General features: G+C 44.2%; 1 protein-coding gene and 1 long non-coding RNA gene across 2 annotated transcripts in view; one reads left to right on the top strand and one right to left on the bottom strand.

Moving 5' to 3' along the window:
- The window catches only part of LOC139241194 (uncharacterized), a 503,322-nt gene extending 487,952 nt beyond the window's left edge, over positions 1-15,370 (bottom strand). The window contains exons 1-2 of the long non-coding RNA XR_011588812.1: positions 15,290-15,370; positions 10,465-10,653 (exon numbers count right to left, since the gene is read on the bottom strand). This is a non-coding gene — a long non-coding RNA (uncharacterized lncRNA). The remainder of the gene's footprint in view (positions 1-10,464; positions 10,654-15,289) is intronic.
- Positions 15,132-18,136, top strand: LOC139241193 (uncharacterized). The gene is made up of 2 exons (XM_070869851.1): positions 15,132-15,218; positions 15,909-18,136. Exon 2 carries the CDS (start codon positions 16,188-16,190, stop codon positions 17,133-17,135), a length of 948 nt encoding a protein of 315 aa, XP_070725952.1. The 5' UTR covers positions 15,132-15,218; positions 15,909-16,187; the 3' UTR covers positions 17,136-18,136.
- The last annotated feature ends 916 nt before the right edge of the window (positions 18,137-19,052 follow it).

The following is a 19,052-nucleotide window of genomic DNA, read 5'->3' as shown; positions in this document are numbered from 1 at the left end:
AATATAAACAGGGACAGGGTCTAGTGTAATGTTATCAGAGACAGGGCCTCGTGTAACATAAACAGAGACAGGGCCTAGTGTAATATAAACAGAGACAGGGCCTAGTGTAATATGAACAGAGACAGGGTCTAGTGTAAAATCAGCAGAGACAGCGTCTCGTGTAATATAAACAGAGACAGGGCCGAGTGTAATTTCAACAGAGACAGGGTCTAGTGTCATATAAAGAGAGGCAGGGTCTTGTGTACTTTAACCAGAGACAGGGTCTTGTGTAATATAAACAGGGACAGCGTTTTGTGTAATATAAATAGAGACAGGGACTCATGTAATATAAACAGATACACGGTCTGGTGTAATATGAACAGAGACAGGGTCCAGCATTATATAAACAGGGACAGGGTCTAGTGTAATATAAACAGAGACAGGGTCTAGTGTAATATAAACAGGGACAGGGTCTGGTGAAATATAAACAGAGAAAGGGTCTCGTGCAATATAAACAGGAACAGGATCTAGTTTAATATAAACAGAGACAGGGTCTCGTGTAATATAAACAGAGACAGGGTCTCGTGTAATATAAACAGAGACAGCATCCGGTGTAATATGAACAGGGATAGTGTCTCGTGTAATATAAACAGGGACAGGGTCTCGTGTAATATAAACAGAGACAGGGTCTAGTGTCATACAGATTCAGGGTCAAGCGTAATATAAACAGGGACAGGGTCTTGTGTAATATAAACAGAGACAGGGCCGAGTGTAAGATAAACAGAGACAGATTCCAGTGTTATATCAACAGAGACAGGGCCTAATATAATATAAACAGAGACAGGGTCTCGTGTAATATAAACAGGGACAGAGCCCAGTGTAATATAAACAGAGACAGGACCTCGTGTAATATAAACAGAGACAGGGCCTAGTGTAATATAAACAGAGACAGGGTCTAGTACAATCTCAACAGAGACAGCGTCTAGTGTAATATAAACAGAGACAGGGTCTCGTGTAATATAAACAGAGACAGGGTCCCATGTAATATAAACAGAGACAGGGCATAGTGTAATATAAACAGAGACAGGGTCCCATATAATATAAACAGAGACAGGGCCTAGTGTAATATAAACAGAGACAGTGTCCAGTGTAATATAAACTGGGACAGTGTCGAGTGTCATATAAACAGAGACAGGGTCCAGTGTAATATAAACAGGGACAGGGTCTCGTGTAATATAAACAGAGACAGGATCCCGTGTAATATAAACAGAGACAGGATCTAGTGTAATATAAACAGAGACAGGGCCTAGTGTAATTTCAAAAGTGACAGGGTCTAGTGTAATATAAACAGAGAGAGGGTCCCGTATAATATAAACAGAGACAGGGCCTAGTGTAATATAAACAGAGACAGGGTCCCGTGTAATATAAACAGAGACAGGGCCTAGTGTAATATAAACAGAAACAGTGTCCAGTGTAATATAAACTGGGACAGTGTCGAGTGTCATATAAACAGAGACAGGGTCCAGTGTAATATAAACAGGGACAGGGACTCGTGTAATATAAACAGAGACAGGATCCCGTGTAATATAAACAGAGACAGGGTCTAGTGTCATACAAACAGAGAAAGGGTGTAGTGTAATATAAACAGGAACAGGATCTAGTTTAATATAAACAGAGACAGGGTCCAGTGTAATATAAACAGAGACAGGATCCCGTGTAATATAAACAGAGACAGGGCCAAGTGTAATTTCAACAGAGACAGGGTCTAGTGTCATATAAAGAGAGGCAGGGTCTTGTGTACTTTAACCAGAGACAGGGTCTTGTGTAATATAAACAGGGACAGCGTTTTGTGTAATATAAATAGAGACAGGGACTCATGTAATATAAACAGATACACGGTCTGGTGTAATATGAACAGAGACAGGGTCCAGCATTATATAAACAGGGACAGGGTCTAGTGTAATATAAACAGAGACAGGGTCTAGTGTAATATAAACAGGGACAGGGTCTAGTGAAATATAAACAGAGAAAGGGTCTAGTGTAATATAAACAGGAACAGCATCTAGTTTAATATAAACAGAGACAGGGTCTCGTGTAATATAAACAGAGACAGCATCCGGTGTAATATGAACAGGGATAGGGTCTCATGTAATATAAACAGGGACAGGGTCTTGTGTAATATAAACAGAGACAGGGTCTAGTGTCATACAGAGACAGGGTCAAGCGTAATATAAACAGGGACAGGGTCTAGTGTAATATAAACAGAGACAGGGCCGAGTGTAAGATAAACAGAGACAGATTCCAGTGTTATATCAACAGAGACAGGGCCTAATATAATATAAACAGAGACAGGGTCTCGTGTAATATAAACAGGGACAGGGCCCAGTGTAATATAAACAGAGACAGGACCTAGTGTAATATAAACAGAGACAGGGCCTAGTGTAATATAAACAGAGACAGGGCCGAGTGTAAGATAAACAGAGACAGATTCCAGTGTAATATAAACAGAGACAGGGTCTAGTGTAATATAAACAGAGACAGGGTCCCATGTAATATAAACAGAGACAGGGCCTAGTGTAATATAAACAGAGACAGGGTCCCGTGTAATATAAACAGAGACAGGGCCGAGTGTAATATAAACAGAGACAGTGTCCAGTGTAATATAAACTGGGACAGTGTCGAGTGTCATATAAACAGAGACAGGGTCCAGTGTAATATAAACAGGGACAGGGTCTCGTGTAATATAAACAGAGACAGGATCCCGTGTAATATAAACAGAGACAGGATCTAGTGTAATATAAACAGAGACAGGGCCTAGTGTAATTTCAAAAGTGACAGGGTCTAGTGTAATATAAACAGAGACAGGGTCTCGTGTAATAAAACAGTGACACGGTCTCGTGTAATATAAACAGGGATAGGGCCCAGTGTAATATAAACAGGGACAAGGTCTAGTGTAATATAAGCAGGGACAGGGTCTCGTATAATATAAACAGAGACATGGTCTCATGTAATATAAACAGAGGCAGTGTCTGGTGTAATATAAACAGAGACAGGGTCTTGTGTAATATAAACAGAGACAGGGTCTGGTGTGATATAAACAGAGACAGGGTCTCATGTAATATAAACAGAGACAGGGTCCAGCGTAATATAAACAGAGACAGGGCCTAGTGTCATATAAAGAGAGGCAGGGTCTTGTGTAATATAACCAGAGACAGGGTCTTGTGTAATATAAACAGGGACAGGGTTTTGTGCAATATAAATAGAGACAGGGTCTCATGTAATATAAACAGATACAGGGTCTGGTGTAATATAAACAGAGACAGGGTCCAGCGTTATATAAACAGGGACAGTGTCTAGTGTAATATAAACAGAGACAGGGTCTCGTGTAATATAAACAGGGACAGAGTCTCGTGTAATATAAACAGGGACAGGGTCCAGTGTTTTATAAACAGGGACAGGGTCTAGTGTAATATAAACAGGGACAGGGTCTTGTGTAATATAAACAGAGACAGTATCCAATGTAATATAAACAGAGACAGGGCCTAGTATAATATAAACAGAGACAGGGTCTAGTGTAATATAAACAGAGACAGGGTCCAGTGAAATATAAACAGAGAAAAGGTCTAGTGTAATATAAACAGGAACAGGATCTAGTTTAATATAAACAGAGACAGGGTCTCGTGTAATATAAACAGAGACAGGATCCGGTGTAATATAAACAGGGACAGGGTCTTGTGTAATATAAACAGGGACAGGGTCTAGTGGAATATAAACAGGGACAGGGCCTAGTGTAATATAAACAGAGACAGGGTCTCGTGTCATACAAACAGGGACAGGGTCTAGCGTAATATAAACAGGGACAGGGTCTAGTGTAATGTTATCAGAGACAGGGCCTCGTGTAACATAAACAGAGACAGGGCCTAGTGTAATATAAACAGAGACAGGGCCTAGTGTAATATGAACAGAGACAGGGTCTAGTGTAAAATCAGCAGAGACAGCGTCTCGTGTAATATAAACAGAGACAGGGCCGAGTGTAATTTCAACAGAGACAGGGTCTAGTGTCATATAAAGAGAGGCAGGGTCTTGTGTACTTTAACCAGAGACAGGGTCTTGTGTAATATAAACAGGGACAGCGTTTTGTGTAATATAAATAGAGACAGGGACTCATGTAATATAAACAGATACACGGTCTGGTGTAATATGAACAGAGACAGGGTCCAGCATTATATAAACAGGGACAGGGTCTAGTGTAATATAAACAGAGACAGGGTCTAGTGTAATATAAACAGGGACAGGGTCTGGTGAAATATAAACAGAGAAAGGGTCTCGTGCAATATAAACAGGAACAGGATCTAGTTTAATATAAACAGAGACAGGGTCTCGTGTAATATAAACAGAGACAGGGTCTCGTGTAATATAAACAGAGACAGCATCCGGTGTAATATGAACAGGGATAGTGTCTCGTGTAATATAAACAGGGACAGGGTCTCGTGTAATATAAACAGAGACAGGGTCTAGTGTCATACAGATTCAGGGTCAAGCGTAATATAAACAGGGACAGGGTCTTGTGTAATATAAACAGAGACAGGGCCGAGTGTAAGATAAACAGAGACAGATTCCAGTGTTATATCAACAGAGACAGGGCCTAATATAATATAAACAGAGACAGGGTCTCGTGTAATATAAACAGGGACAGAGCCCAGTGTAATATAAACAGAGACAGGACCTCGTGTAATATAAACAGAGACAGGGCCTAGTGTAATATAAACAGAGACAGGGTCTAGTACAATCTCAACAGAGACAGCGTCTAGTGTAATATAAACAGAGACAGGGTCTCGTGTAATATAAACAGAGACAGGGTCCCATGTAATATAAACAGAGACAGGGCATAGTGTAATATAAACAGAGACAGGGTCCCATATAATATAAACAGAGACAGGGCCTAGTGTAATATAAACAGAGACAGTGTCCAGTGTAATATAAACTGGGACAGTGTCGAGTGTCATATAAACAGAGACAGGGTCCAGTGTAATATAAACAGGGACAGGGTCTCGTGTAATATAAACAGAGACAGGATCCCGTGTAATATAAACAGAGACAGGATCTAGTGTAATATAAACAGAGACAGGGCCTAGTGTAATTTCAAAAGTGACAGGGTCTAGTGTAATATAAACAGAGAGAGGGTCCCGTATAATATAAACAGAGACAGGGCCTAGTGTAATATAAACAGAGACAGGGTCCCGTGTAATATAAACAGAGACAGGGCCTAGTGTAATATAAACAGAAACAGTGTCCAGTGTAATATAAACTGGGACAGTGTCGAGTGTCATATAAACAGAGACAGGGTCCAGTGTAATATAAACAGGGACAGGGACTCGTGTAATATAAACAGAGACAGGATCCCGTGTAATATAAACAGAGACAGGGTCTAGTGTCATACAAACAGAGAAAGGGTCTAGTGTAATATAAACAGGAACAGGATCTAGTTTAATATAAACAGAGACAGGGTCCAGTGTAATATAAACAGAGACAGGATCCCGTGTAATATAAACAGAGACAGGGCCAAGTGTAATTTCAACAGAGACAGGGTCTAGTGTCATATAAAGAGAGGCAGGGTCTTGTGTACTTTAACCAGAGACAGGGTCTTGTGTAATATAAACAGGGACAGCGTTTTGTGTAATATAAATAGAGACAGGGACTCATGTAATATAAACAGATACACGGTCTGGTGTAATATGAACAGAGACAGGGTCCAGCATTATATAAACAGGGACAGGGTCTAGTGTAATATAAACAGAGACAGGGTCTAGTGTAATATAAACAGGGACAGGGTCTAGTGAAATATAAACAGAGAAAGGGTCTAGTGTAATATAAACAGGAACAGCATCTAGTTTAATATAAACAGAGACAGGGTCTCGTGTAATATAAACAGAGACAGCATCCGGTGTAATATGAACAGGGATAGGGTCTCATGTAATATAAACAGGGACAGGGTCTTGTGTAATATAAACAGAGACAGGGTCTAGTGTCATACAGAGACAGGGTCAAGCGTAATATAAACAGGGACAGGGTCTAGTGTAATATAAACAGAGACAGGGCCGAGTGTAAGATAAACAGAGACAGATTCCAGTGTTATATCAACAGAGACAGGGCCTAATATAATATAAACAGAGACAGGGTCTCGTGTAATATAAACAGGGACAGGGCCCAGTGTAATATAAACAGAGACAGGACCTAGTGTAATATAAACAGAGACAGGGCCTAGTGTAATATAAACAGAGACAGGGCCGAGTGTAAGATAAACAGAGACAGATTCCAGTGTAATATAAACAGAGACAGGGTCTAGTGTAATATAAACAGAGACAGGGTCCCATGTAATATAAACAGAGACAGGGCCTAGTGTAATATAAACAGAGACAGGGTCCCGTGTAATATAAACAGAGACAGGGCCGAGTGTAATATAAACAGAGACAGTGTCCAGTGTAATATAAACTGGGACAGTGTCGAGTGTCATATAAACAGAGACAGGGTCCAGTGTAATATAAACAGGGACAGGGTCTCGTGTAATATAAACAGAGACAGGATCCCGTGTAATATAAACAGAGACAGGATCTAGTGTAATATAAACAGAGACAGGGCCTAGTGTAATTTCAAAAGTGACAGGGTCTAGTGTAATATAAACAGAGACAGGGTCTCGTGTAATAAAACAGTGACACGGTCTCGTGTAATATAAACAGGGATAGGGCCCAGTGTAATATAAACAGGGACAAGGTCTAGTGTAATATAAGCAGGGACAGGGTCTCGTATAATATAAACAGAGACATGGTCTCATGTAATATAAACAGAGGCAGTGTCTGGTGTAATATAAACAGAGACAGGGTCTTGTGTAATATAAACAGAGACAGGGTCTGGTGTGATATAAACAGAGACAGGGTCTCATGTAATATAAACAGAGACAGGGTCCAGCGTAATATAAACAGAGACAGGGCCTAGTGTCATATAAAGAGAGGCAGGGTCTTGTGTAATATAACCAGAGACAGGGTCTTGTGTAATATAAACAGGGACAGGGTTTTGTGCAATATAAATAGAGACAGGGTCTCATGTAATATAAACAGATACAGGGTCTGGTGTAATATAAACAGAGACAGGGTCCAGCGTTATATAAACAGGGACAGTGTCTAGTGTAATATAAACAGAGACAGGGTCTCGTGTAATATAAACAGGGACAGAGTCTCGTGTAATATAAACAGGGACAGGGTCCAGTGTTTTATAAACAGGGACAGGGTCTAGTGTAATATAAACAGGGACAGGGTCTTGTGTAATATAAACAGAGACAGTATCCAATGTAATATAAACAGAGACAGGGCCTAGTATAATATAAACAGAGACAGGGTCTAGTGTAATATAAACAGAGACAGGGTCCAGTGAAATATAAACAGAGAAAAGGTCTAGTGTAATATAAACAGGAACAGGATCTAGTTTAATATAAACAGAGACAGGGTCTCGTGTAATATAAACAGAGACAGGATCCGGTGTAATATAAACAGGGACAGGGTCTTGTGTAATATAAACAGGGACAGGGTCTAGTGGAATATAAACAGGGACAGGGCCTAGTGTAATATAAACAGAGACAGGGTCTCGTGTCATACAAACAGGGACAGGGTCTAGCGTAATATAAACAGGGACAGGGTCTAGTGTAATGTTATCAGAGACAGGGCCTCGTGTAACATAAACAGAGACAGGGCCTAGTGTAATATAAACAGAGACAGGGCCTAGTGTAATATGAACAGAGACAGGGTCTAGTGTAAAATCAGCAGAGACAGCGTCTCGTGTAATATAAACAGAGACAGGGTCTAGTGCAATATAAACAGAGACAGGGTCCCGTGTAATATAAACAGAGACAGGGCCTTGTGTAATATAAACAGAGACAGAGTCCCGTGTGATATAAACAGTGACAGGGCCTAGTGTAATATAAACAGAGACAGGGTCCAGTGTAATATAAACAGGGACAGGGTCTCGTGTAATATAAACAGAGACAGGATCCCGTGTAATATAAACAGAGACAGGGTCTCGTGTAATAAAACAGTGACACAGTCTAGTATAATATAAACAGGGATAGGGCCCAGTGTAATATAAACAGAGACAGAGCCTAGTGTAATATAAACAGAGACAGGGCCTAGTGTAATATAAACAGAGACAGGGTCTAGTGTAATATCAACAGAGACAGCGTCTAGTGTAATATAAACAGAGACAGGGTCTCGTGTAATATCAACAGAGACAGGGTCCCGTGTAATATAAACAGAGACAGGGCCTAGTGTAATATAAACAGAGACAGGGTCCCGTGTAATATAAACAGAGACAGGGCCTAGTGTAGTATAAACAGAGACAGGGTCCAGTGTAATATAAACTGGGACAGTGTCGAGTGTCATATAAACAGAGACAGGGTCCAGTGTAATATAAAAAGGGACAGGGTCGCGTGTAATATAAACAGAGACAGGGCCTAGTGTAATTTCAACAGAGACAGGGCCTAGTGTAATTTCAGCAGAGACGGGGTCTAGTGTAATATAAACAGAGACAGGGTCTCGTGTAATATAAACAGTGACACGGTCTAGTATAATATAAACAGGGATAGTGCCCATTGTAATATAAACAGGGACAAGGTCTCGTGTAATATAAGCAGGGACAGGGTCTAGTGTAATATAAACAGAGACATGGTCTCGTGTAATATAAACAGAGACAGGGTCTAGTGTAATATAAACAGAGACAGTGCCTTGTCTAATATAAACAGAGACAGGGCCTTGTGTAATATAAACAGGGACAGTGTCTCGTGTAATATAAACAGAGACAGGGTCTGGTATAGTATAAACATAGACAGGCTGAAGTGTAATATAAACAGAGACAGGGTCCAGTGTAATACGGTGCGAACTGGTTTAAAAGTTCTGCAGATCTGATTCAACACCAGTGAGTTCACACTGACGAGATACAGTTCAGTCGCTCTCACTGTGGGAGGAGGTTCAGTGATTCACCCTCATTGCACACCAACACACTCACACTGGGGAGAGGCCATTTACCTGCTCCATGTGTGGGAAAGGATTCACTTGCTCATCCACGCTGCAGAATAAGGGATCAGACATTCAGGACTGAGATGAGGAGAAATTTCCTCACTCAGAGGATGGTGAATCTTTGGAAATCTCTGCTCCAGAGAGCTGTAGGTCCTCAGCCGTTGAGTAGATTCAAGACAGAAGGTCATCTTTTTTTTGGAAATAGGGATATTGCGATATTGCAGGAAGATGGAGTTGAGGTAGAAGATCAGCCATGATCTTGTTGAATGGCAGAGCAGGCCTGAAGGGCCAAAATGGCCTACTCCGGCTCCTATTTGTTATGTTCTGATGTACCGGTGACACGGCCTGTTCCCTTTCCAGGGCCAACCGGGCAAGGACAAGACCGCAGGAAGAGAGGCAGGCAACCAGAGCAACTCCATGAGCCCTGCCCATCCTGGGCCTACAAATTGCTGTTCTAGCCAGGCCCAAGAGCAGGTCCAGGAGAAGATCCTCTGATTATCCACACCCTCCACACAAAAGATTAGGAACATGGGGCTAAATTGTAACCAAACATCAAAGAGCAAGTTATTATTTAAATAAAATTGCAAAGTGCTGCAGTACAGAGAGACCTGGCGGTCCTGGTGCATGAAACACAAAAGGGTAGTATGCAGGTACAGCAAGTAATCAGGAAGGCCAATGGAATCTTGGCCTTTATTTCAAAGAGGATAAAGTATAAAAGCAGGGAAGTCTTGCTGCAGTTATACAGGGTATTGATGAGGCCACACCTGAAATACTGCGTACAGTTTTGATTTCCATATTTACAAAAGGATATACTTGCTTTGGAGGCAGTTCAGAGAAGGTTCACTCGGTTGATTCCGGAGATGAGGGGTTGACTTATGAGGAAAGGTTGAGTTGGTTGGGCCTCTACTCATTGGAATTCAGAAGAATGAGAGGTGATCTTATTGACAGTATAAGATTATGAGGGGGCTTGACAAGGTGGATGCAGAGAGGATGTTTCCACTGATGGGGGAGATTAGGACTCGGGGGCATAATCTTAGAATAAGAGGCCGTCCATTTAAAACTGAGCTGAGGAGGGATATCTTCTCTCAGAGGGTTGTAAATCTGTGGAGTTTGCTGCCTCAGAGAGCTGTGGAAACTGGGTCACAGAATAAATTTCTGACAGAGCTAGACAGTTTCTTAACCGATAAGGGAATAAGGGGTTATGGGGAGCGGGCAGGGAAGTGGCCCTGAGTCCATGATCGGATCAGCGAAGATCATATTAAATGGCGGAGCAGGCTTGAGGTGCCGTATGGCCTACTCCTGCTCCTATTTCTTATATTCTTATGTAAAATACTGACAAATGTTAAACTGTTTGGCTGACAAAAGAAATCTTGATTTGACTTTTAAAAGATAAATAGTTTAACAGGGGTTCACACAGACTCACCTGACAGGCCGACTCAGGATCCACCCCTCAAGCACCGCGATTGGTTACAGAACACGCTGCTCCCTGGGCCCTCCGGCCTCTGAGCTCTCTTCCTGTTGGTTCTCAGGGCAATCAATCACCACTCGCCAACATTGCACTGCCAGATGAAGTTGAGGGGCTCAGAGGAAGAAATAAAATGAGGCCGTGAATCTGAGTTAAGAAATAAAATTAGAGAAGCATGAATAAATTTATCAACAAAACTATTTAAAAGTAAAATTAAATGAATTGTTGCATTTACTATATTCCTTTTGGGCCAAGTGGGAAACAAGTGATGTGTGGGCTGTGCAGAGTGTCTGTGCCCAGTTACACAGCGTGTCCCTGGCTCTCCGCTCCAAGTGCACATGTTTCAGCTCACATCCAAATGACTGAATAAATCTTGGCCGTCTAAACCCATCACACAAATATCAGCATTTGATGTTTAGTTATGCTCAACCTTTATAAACACTGGTTAGGCCTCAGCTGACACACTTTGTTCAATTCTGGGCACCACACTTTCAGAAGGATGTCTACACCTTAGAGAGGGTGCAGAAGAGATTTACTAGAATGGTACGAAGGATGAGAAACTTCAGTTATGTGGAGATACTGGAGAAGCTGCAGTTATTCTCCTTGGAGCAGAAAAGGTTAAGAGGAGATTTGATAGAGTGTTCAAAATCATGAACGGTTTTAATAGACTAAATAAGGAGAAACACTTTCCAGTGGCAGAAGGGTCGGTAACCAGAGGACACAGAGTTCAGGTGATTGGCAAAAGAAGCAGAGGCGACATGAGGGAACATTTTATAAGCAGCGAGTTGTTGCAATCTGGAATGCATTGCCTGATAGGGTGGTGGAAGCAGATTCAATAGTAGCTTTCAAACGTGAATTGGATAAATACTGAAGGGACAATATTTGCAGAGCTATGGGGAAAGAGCAGGGGAGTAGAACTAACTGGATAGCTCTACCATAGAGGTAACTGGGAGGGTCGATGAGGGGAGTGCATTTGATGTTGTTGTTATGGATTTTAGAAAGGCTTTTGATAAGGTCCCACAGAAGAACATAAGAAATAGGAGCTGGAGTAGGCCATACGGCCCCTCGAGCCTGCTCCGCCATTTAATACGACCATGGCTGATCCGATCATGGACTCAGGTCCACTTCCCTGCCCGCTTCCCATAACCCCTTATTCTCTTATCGGTTAGGGCAGAATGTTCACAAAAATAAAAGCCCATGGGATCCAAGGCAAAGGGGCAAGTTGGATCAAAAATTGGCTCAAGAGACTCAGAGCAGCGAACCCGAGGACTGAGAGAACTTTAGAACTCAGCAGAGGAGGACAAAGGGTTTGATTAGGGAAGGGAAAATGGAGTACGAGAGGAAGCTTGCAGGGAACATTAAAATGGACTGCAAAAGCTTCTATAGATATGTAAAGAGAAAAAGGTTAGTAAAGACAAACGTAGGTCCCCTGCAGTCAGAATCAGGGGAAGTCATAACTGGGAACAAAGAAACAGCAGACCAATTGAACAAGTACTTTGGTTCGTTATTCACTAAGGAGGACACAAACAACCTTCCGGGTATAAAAGGGGTCAGAGGGTCTAGTAAGAAGGAGGAACTGAGGGAAGTCCTTATTAGTCGGGAAATTGTGTTGGGGAAATTGATGGGATTGAAGGCCGATAAATCCCCAGGGCCTGATGGTCTGCATCCCAGAGTACTTAAGGAGGTGGCCTTGGAAATAGCGGATGCATTGACAGTCATTTTCCAACATTCCATTGACTCTGGATCAGTTCCTATGGAGTGGAGGGAGAGCGAAAACAGGGAATTATAGACCGGTCAGTCTGACATCGGTAGTGGGTAAAATGATGGAATCAATTATTAAGGATGTCATAGTAGCGCATTTGGAAAGAGGTGACATGATAGGTCCAAGTCAGCATGGATTTATGAAAGCGAAATCATGCTTGACAAATCTTCTGGAATTTTTTTGAGGATGTTTCCAGAAGAGTGGACAAAGGAGAACCAGTTGATGTGGTGTATTTGGACTTTCAGAAGGCTTTCGACAAGGTCCCACACAAGAGATTAATGTGCAAAGTTAAAGCACATGGGATTGGGGGTAGTGTGCTGACGTGGATTGAGAATTGGTTGGCAGACAGGAAGCAAAGAGTAGGAGTAAATGAGTACTTTTCAGAATGGCAGGCAGTGACTAGTGGGGTACCGCAAGGTTCTGTGCTGGGGCCCCAGCTGTTTACATTGTACATTAATGATTTAGACAAGGAGATTAAATGTAGTATCTCCAAATTTGCGGATGACACTAAGTTGGGTGGCAGTGTGAGCTGCGAGGAGGATACTATGAGGCTGCAGAGTGATTTGGATAGGTTAGGTGAGTGGGCAAATGCATGGTAGATGAAGTATAATGTGGATAAATGTAAGGTTATCCACTTTGGTTGTAAAAACAGAGAGCCAGACTATTATCTGAATGGGGACAGATTAGGAAAAGGGGAGGTGCAACGAGACCTGGGTGTCATGGTACATCAGTCATTGAAGGTTGGCATGCAGGTACAGCAGGCGGTTAAGAAGGCAAATGGCATGTTGGCCTTCATAGCGAGGGGATTTGAGTACAGGGGCAGGAAGGTGTTGCTACAGTTGTACAGGGCCTTGGTGAGGCCACACCTGGAGTATTGTGTACAGTTTTGGTCTCCTAACTTGAGGAAGGACATTCTTGCTATTTAGGGAGTGCAGCGAAGGTTCACCAGACTGATTCCCGGGATGGCGGGACTGACATATCAAGAAAGACTGGATCAACTGGGCTTGTATTCACTGGAGTTCAGAAGAATGAGAGGGGATCTCATAGAAACGTTTAAAATTCTGATGGGTTTAGACAGGTTAGATGCAGGAAGAATGTTCCCAAGTTGGGGAAGTCCAGAACCAGGGGTCACAGTCTAAGGATAAGGGGTAAGCCATTTAGGACCGAGATGAGGAGAAACTTCTTCACCCAGAGAGTGGTGAACCTGTGGAATTCTCTACCACAGAAAGTAGTTGAGGCCAATTCACTAAATATATTCAAAAAGGAGTTAGATGTAGTCCTTACTACTAGGGGGATCAAGGAGTATGACAAGAAAGCAGGAATGGGGTACTGAAGTTGCATGTTCAGGCATTGAATTGCGGTGCAGGCTCGAAGAGCCGAATGGCCTACTCCTGAACCTATTTTCTATGTTTTCTATGTTTTCTAAGCAAAGAGTAATGGTCGATGGGTGTTTTTGTGACTGGAAGGCTGTTTCCAGTGGGGTTCCTCAGGGCTCAGTACTAGGTCCCTTGCTTCTTGTGGTTTATATCAATGATTTTGACCTGAATGTTGGGGTATGACTAAGAAGTTTGCAAATGATACAAAAATTGGCCGTGTGATTGATAATGAAGAAGAAAACTGTCGGCTGCAGGAAGATATCAATGGACTGGTCAGGTGGGCAGAACAGTGGCAAATGGAATTCAACCCAGTGTGAGGTAATGCATTTGGGGAGGGCTAACAAGACAAGGTAATACACAATAAATGGTAGGACATTGAGAAGTGTAGAGGAACAGAGCGACCTTGGAGTGCTTGTACACAGATCCCTGAAGGGAGCAGGAGAGGGAGATAAGATGGTTCAGAAAGAATTCGGGATACTTGCCTTTATTGGCCGAGGCATAAAATATAAGAGCAGGGCGGTTATACTTGAACTGTGTAAAACACTAGTTAGGCCACAGCTAGTTGTGCAGTTGTGGTCACCAGATTACAGGAAAGATGTGATTGCACTAGACAGGATACATAGATTTACGAGGATATTGCCTGGACTGGAGAATTCTAACTACGAGGAAAGGTTGAATAGGCTGGGGTTGTTTTCTTAGGAAAAGAGGCGCTGAAGGGAGACCTGACTGAGGTCTATAAAATTATGAGCAGCCGAGATAGAGTGGATAGCAAGGACCTATGTCCCTTAGCAGAGAGGTCAGCTGTGGCTCAGCGGGTAGCACTCTCGCCTCGGAGTCAGAAGGTTATGGGTTCAAGTCCCACTCCAGGGACTTGAGCACAGAAAGCGTAGGCTGACAGTGCAGTGCAGTGCTGAGGGAGTGCTGCACTGCCGGATGAGATGTTAAACCGAGGCTCCGTCTGCTAACTCTCTCTGTTGACTGTAAAAGATCCCATGGCACTAATTCGATGCAGAGCAGGGGAGTTATTCCTGGCGTCCTGGCCAATATTTATCCCTCAACCACGTTGCTGTTTGTGGGAGCTTGCTGTGCGCAGATTGACTGCCGCGTTTCCCACATTACAACAGTGACTACGCTCCAAGAGAACTTCATTCCCTGTAAAGAGCTTTGAGACGTCTGGTGGCCGTGAGAGGCGCTATATAAATGTAAGTCTTATATCAATGAAGCCAAGAGCTGTACAGTGGGATTAGGCTGGAGAGCTCTATGCCGGCCGGCAGGGACACGATGGGCCGAATGGCCTCCTTCTGGGATTCTATGATGTCACAGGTCTCACCAGCAGCCGCACTGCCTGATGGGTGACTGACAGCTCAGAGACCGGGAACCGTGCCGGGCACAGCGCCCCCTCTCAGTCACCGTCGGTAATAACCGCGCATACCCAGAGGACATCAACCACCCCCTCCCTCACACTCGGAGCTGCGCCTGCGCGATCGGATCTTGTAGCGCGGAGTCGGGCCGGCGCGGGGCTTTCCGGGGAAAGGCGTTTGTGTCCGTTAAAGAGCCGCGATCGGTGACGGAAAGTGAGTTTTCTCCGCTCCGATTGGGTAGAGAATGGCGCGGGGGGAGGGGGAGAATAAAGGGAATTCCAAACCTGAGAGTCCGCACATCCGGGTTCCGGCACCACTTTACACAGTTTGGCGGAACCCACTCGAGGGACACGTAACCCGGGCCCACGGTCTGATTGACGGGTGCTTCCGACCAATGGGGAGCGAGCCGGCGGCGGGTCCTCCAACCAATCGGGGCGCCCGAGGGGCGGGACCTGAGCCGCAACAACAACAAATTGTATTTAAATAACGTCACAAAAGGCCGGACGGTGTGAGAGTGTTCCAGGACAAATACATTGGGCCCCGAGACACAACAATCAGTGAAGGCCGGGGAGCGACAGGTCGCTCACAGAGGCGGCTTTTAAACAGCGGCTTGTAGGAGGAGAGGGGGAGAGTCTTGGGGAGGGAGTTCCCGAGCTTGGGGCCCAGGCAGCGCCACCGCTGGTGGAGCGATTATAATCAGGGATGGTCAAGGCCAGAATTAGAGGCTCTTTCAAGGGGAGGGAGGGGAGGTTGTGAGACTGAGGGAGATCACAGAGACAAGGAGGGGCGAGGCCGTGGAGGGATTTGTAAACAATTAGGAGAATTCTGAAATCGAGGCGTTGCTTAACCGTGAGCCAATGTCGGTCAGCGAGCACAGGGGTGATGGGTGATCCTTACCAACAGATCCATTACACACCCAATCCACGTCCAGACTGGGGTCAAACAGGGCTGTGCCATCGCCCCAAACCTCTTCTCAATCGGAGCAGTGCGAGTCCGGGGTCGGCGAGAGGCGTACCGGTGCAGCTACAGGGAGAAGGCAAAGAAAGAAACAAAGGTGACGTCACAGCCTAGGGGGTAAGTGATTGGCTGGTGATTGGTGAGTAGTTTTTCTTTTTCTTCTTATATTAGTCAGTAACTTTTAACATTGTTGTTGCCAATTTAAGGGTATCTAAGTGTTAATTCATGGCAGGAGAGCTCGGTCGGGTGTTATGCTCCTCCTGTACCATGTGGGAACTCAGGGACACTTCCGGTGTCCCTGACGACTACGTGTGCAGGAAGGGTATCCACCTCCAGCTCCTGACTGTCCGCGTTGCGGAGTTGGAGCTAAGGGTGGATTCACTCTGGAGCATCCACGATGCTGAGAATGACGTGAGTATCACGTGTAGCGAGTTGGTCTTACCGCAGGGAAAGGGTCCACAGCCAGATAGGGAATGGAAGACCAGCAGGAAGAGTAGTGCAAGAAAGGTAGTGCAGGGGTCCCCTGTGGTCATCCCCCTGCAAAACAGATACACCGCTTTGAGTACTGTTGAGGGGGATGACTCATCAGGGGAGGGCAGCAGCAGCCAAGTTCATGGCACCGTGGCTGGCTCTGTTGCACAGGAGGGCAGGAAAAAGAGTGGGAGAGCAATAGTGATAGGGGATTCAATGGTGAGGGGAATAGATAGGCGTTTCTGCGGCCGCAACCGAGACTCCAGGATGGTATGTTGCCTCCCTGGTGCAAGGGTCAAGGATGTCTCGGAGCGGGTGCAGGACATTCTGAAATGGGAGGGAGAACAGCCAGTTGTCGTGGTGCACATTGGTACCAACGACATAGGTAAAAAAAGGGATGAGGTCCTACGAAACGAATTTAAGGAGCTAGGAGCTAAATTAAAAAGTAGGACCTCAAAAGTAGTAATCTCGGGATTGCTACCAGTACCACGTGATAGTCAGAGTAGGAATCGCAGGATAGCGCAGATGAATACGTGGCTTGAGCAGTGGTGCAGCAGGGAGGGATTCAAATTCCTGGGGCATTGGGACCGGTTCTGGGGGAGGTGGGACCAGTACAAACCGGACGGTCTGCACCTGGGCAGGACCGGAACCAATGTCCTAGGGGGAGTGTTTGCTAGTGCTGTTGGGGAGGATTTAAACTAATATGGCAGGGGGATGGGAACCAATGCAGGGAGACAGAGGGAAACAAAAAGGAGGCAAAGGCAAAAGACAGAAAGGAGATGAGGAAAAGTGGAGGGCGGAGAAACCCAAGGCAAAGAACAAAAAGGGCCACTGTACAGCAAAATTCTAAAAGGACAAAGGGTGTCAAAAAAACAAGCCTGAAGGCTTTGTGTCTTAATGCAAGGAGTATCCGCAATAAGGTGGATGAATTAACTGCAAATAGATGTTAATGAATATGATGTGATAGGGATTACGGAGACGTGGCTCCAGGATGATCAGGGCTGGGAACTCAACATTCAGGGGTATTCGACATTCAGGAAGGATACAGTAAAGAGAAAAGGAGGTGGGGTAGCATTGTTGGTTAAAGAGGAGATTAATGCAATAGTTAGGAAAGACATTAGCTTGGATGATGTGGAATCACTAAAGGGCAAAAAACGTTAGTAGGAGTTGTGTACAGACCTCCAAACAGTAATAGGGATGTTGGGGAGGGCATCAAACAGGAAATTAGGGGTGCATGCAATAAAGGTGTAGCAGTTATAATGGGTGACTTTAATATGCACATAGATTGGGCTAGCCAGACTGGAAGCAATACGGTGGAGGAGGATTTCCTGGAGTGCATAAGGGATGGTTTTCTAGACCAGTATGTTGAGGAACCAACTAGGAGGGAGGCCATCTTAGACTGGGTGTTGTGTAATGAGAGAGGATTAATTAGCAATCTCATTGTGCGAGGCCCCTTGGGGAAGAGTGACCATAATATGGTGGAATTCTGCATTAGGATGGAGAATGAAACAGTAAATTCAGAGACCATGGTCCAGAACTTAAAGAAGAGTAACTTTGAAGGTATGAGGCGTGAATTGGCTAGGATAGATTGGCGAATGATACTTAGGGGGTTGACTGTGGATGGGCAATGGCAGACATTTAGAGACCGCATGGATGAATTACAACAATTGTACATTCCTGTCTGGCGTAAAAATAAAAAAGGGAAGGTGGCTCAACCGTGGCTATCTAGGGAAATCAGGGATAGTATTAAAGCCAAGGAAGTGGCATACAAATTGGCCAGAAATAGCAGCGAACCTGGGGACTGGGAGAAATTTAGAACTCAGCAGAGGAGGACAAAGGGTTTGATTAGGGCAGGGAAAATGGAGTACGAGAAGAAGCTTGCAGGGAACATTAAGGCGGATTGCAAAAGTTTCTATAGGTATGTAAAGAGAAAAAGGTTAGTAAAGACAAACGTAGGTCCCCTGCAGTCAGAATCAGGGGAAGTCATAACGGGGAACAATGAAATGGCAGACCAATTGAACAAGTACTTTGGTTCGGTATTCACTAAGGAGGATACAAACAACCTTCCGGATATAAAAGGGGTCATAGGGTCTAGTAAGGAGGGGGAACTGAGGGAAATCTTTATTAGTCGGGAAATTGTGTTGGGGAAATTGATGGGATTGAAGGGCGATAAATCCCCAGGGCCTGATGGACTGCATCCCAGAGTACTTAAGGAGGTGGCCTTGGAAATAGCGGATGCATTGACAGTCATTTTCCAACATTCCATTGACTCTGGATCAGTTCCTATGGAGTGGAGGGTAGCCAATGTAACCCCACTTTTTAAAAAAGGAGGGAGAGAGAAAGCAGGGAATTATAGACCGGTCAGCCTGACCTCAGTCGTGGGTAAAATGATGGAATCAATTATTAAGGATGTCATAGCAGTACATCTGGAAAATGGTGACATGATAGGTCCAAGTCAGCATGGATTTGTAAAAGGGAAATCATGCTTGACAAATCTTCTGGAATTTTTTGAGGATGTTTCCAGTAAAGTGGACAAAGGAGAACCAGTTGATGTGGTATATTTGGACTTTCAGAAGGCTTTCGACAAGGTCCCACACAAGAGATTAATGTGCAAAGTTA

This window comes from Pristiophorus japonicus (genome assembly GCF_044704955.1).
Source record: "Pristiophorus japonicus isolate sPriJap1 chromosome 24 unlocalized genomic scaffold, sPriJap1.hap1 SUPER_24_unloc_1, whole genome shotgun sequence".
NCBI lineage: Eukaryota > Metazoa > Chordata > Chondrichthyes > Pristiophoridae > Pristiophorus > Pristiophorus japonicus.
Note: the sequence above shows the minus strand (reverse complement) of the source record. Positions and strands in the feature narration are given on the sequence as shown.

What these genes read in the sequence shown, in the direction of transcription:
- LOC139241193 (XM_070869851.1), top strand. Translation starts at nt 16,188, where the DNA reads ATGGCAGGAGAGCTCGGTCGGGTGTTATGCTCCTCCTGTACCATGTGG.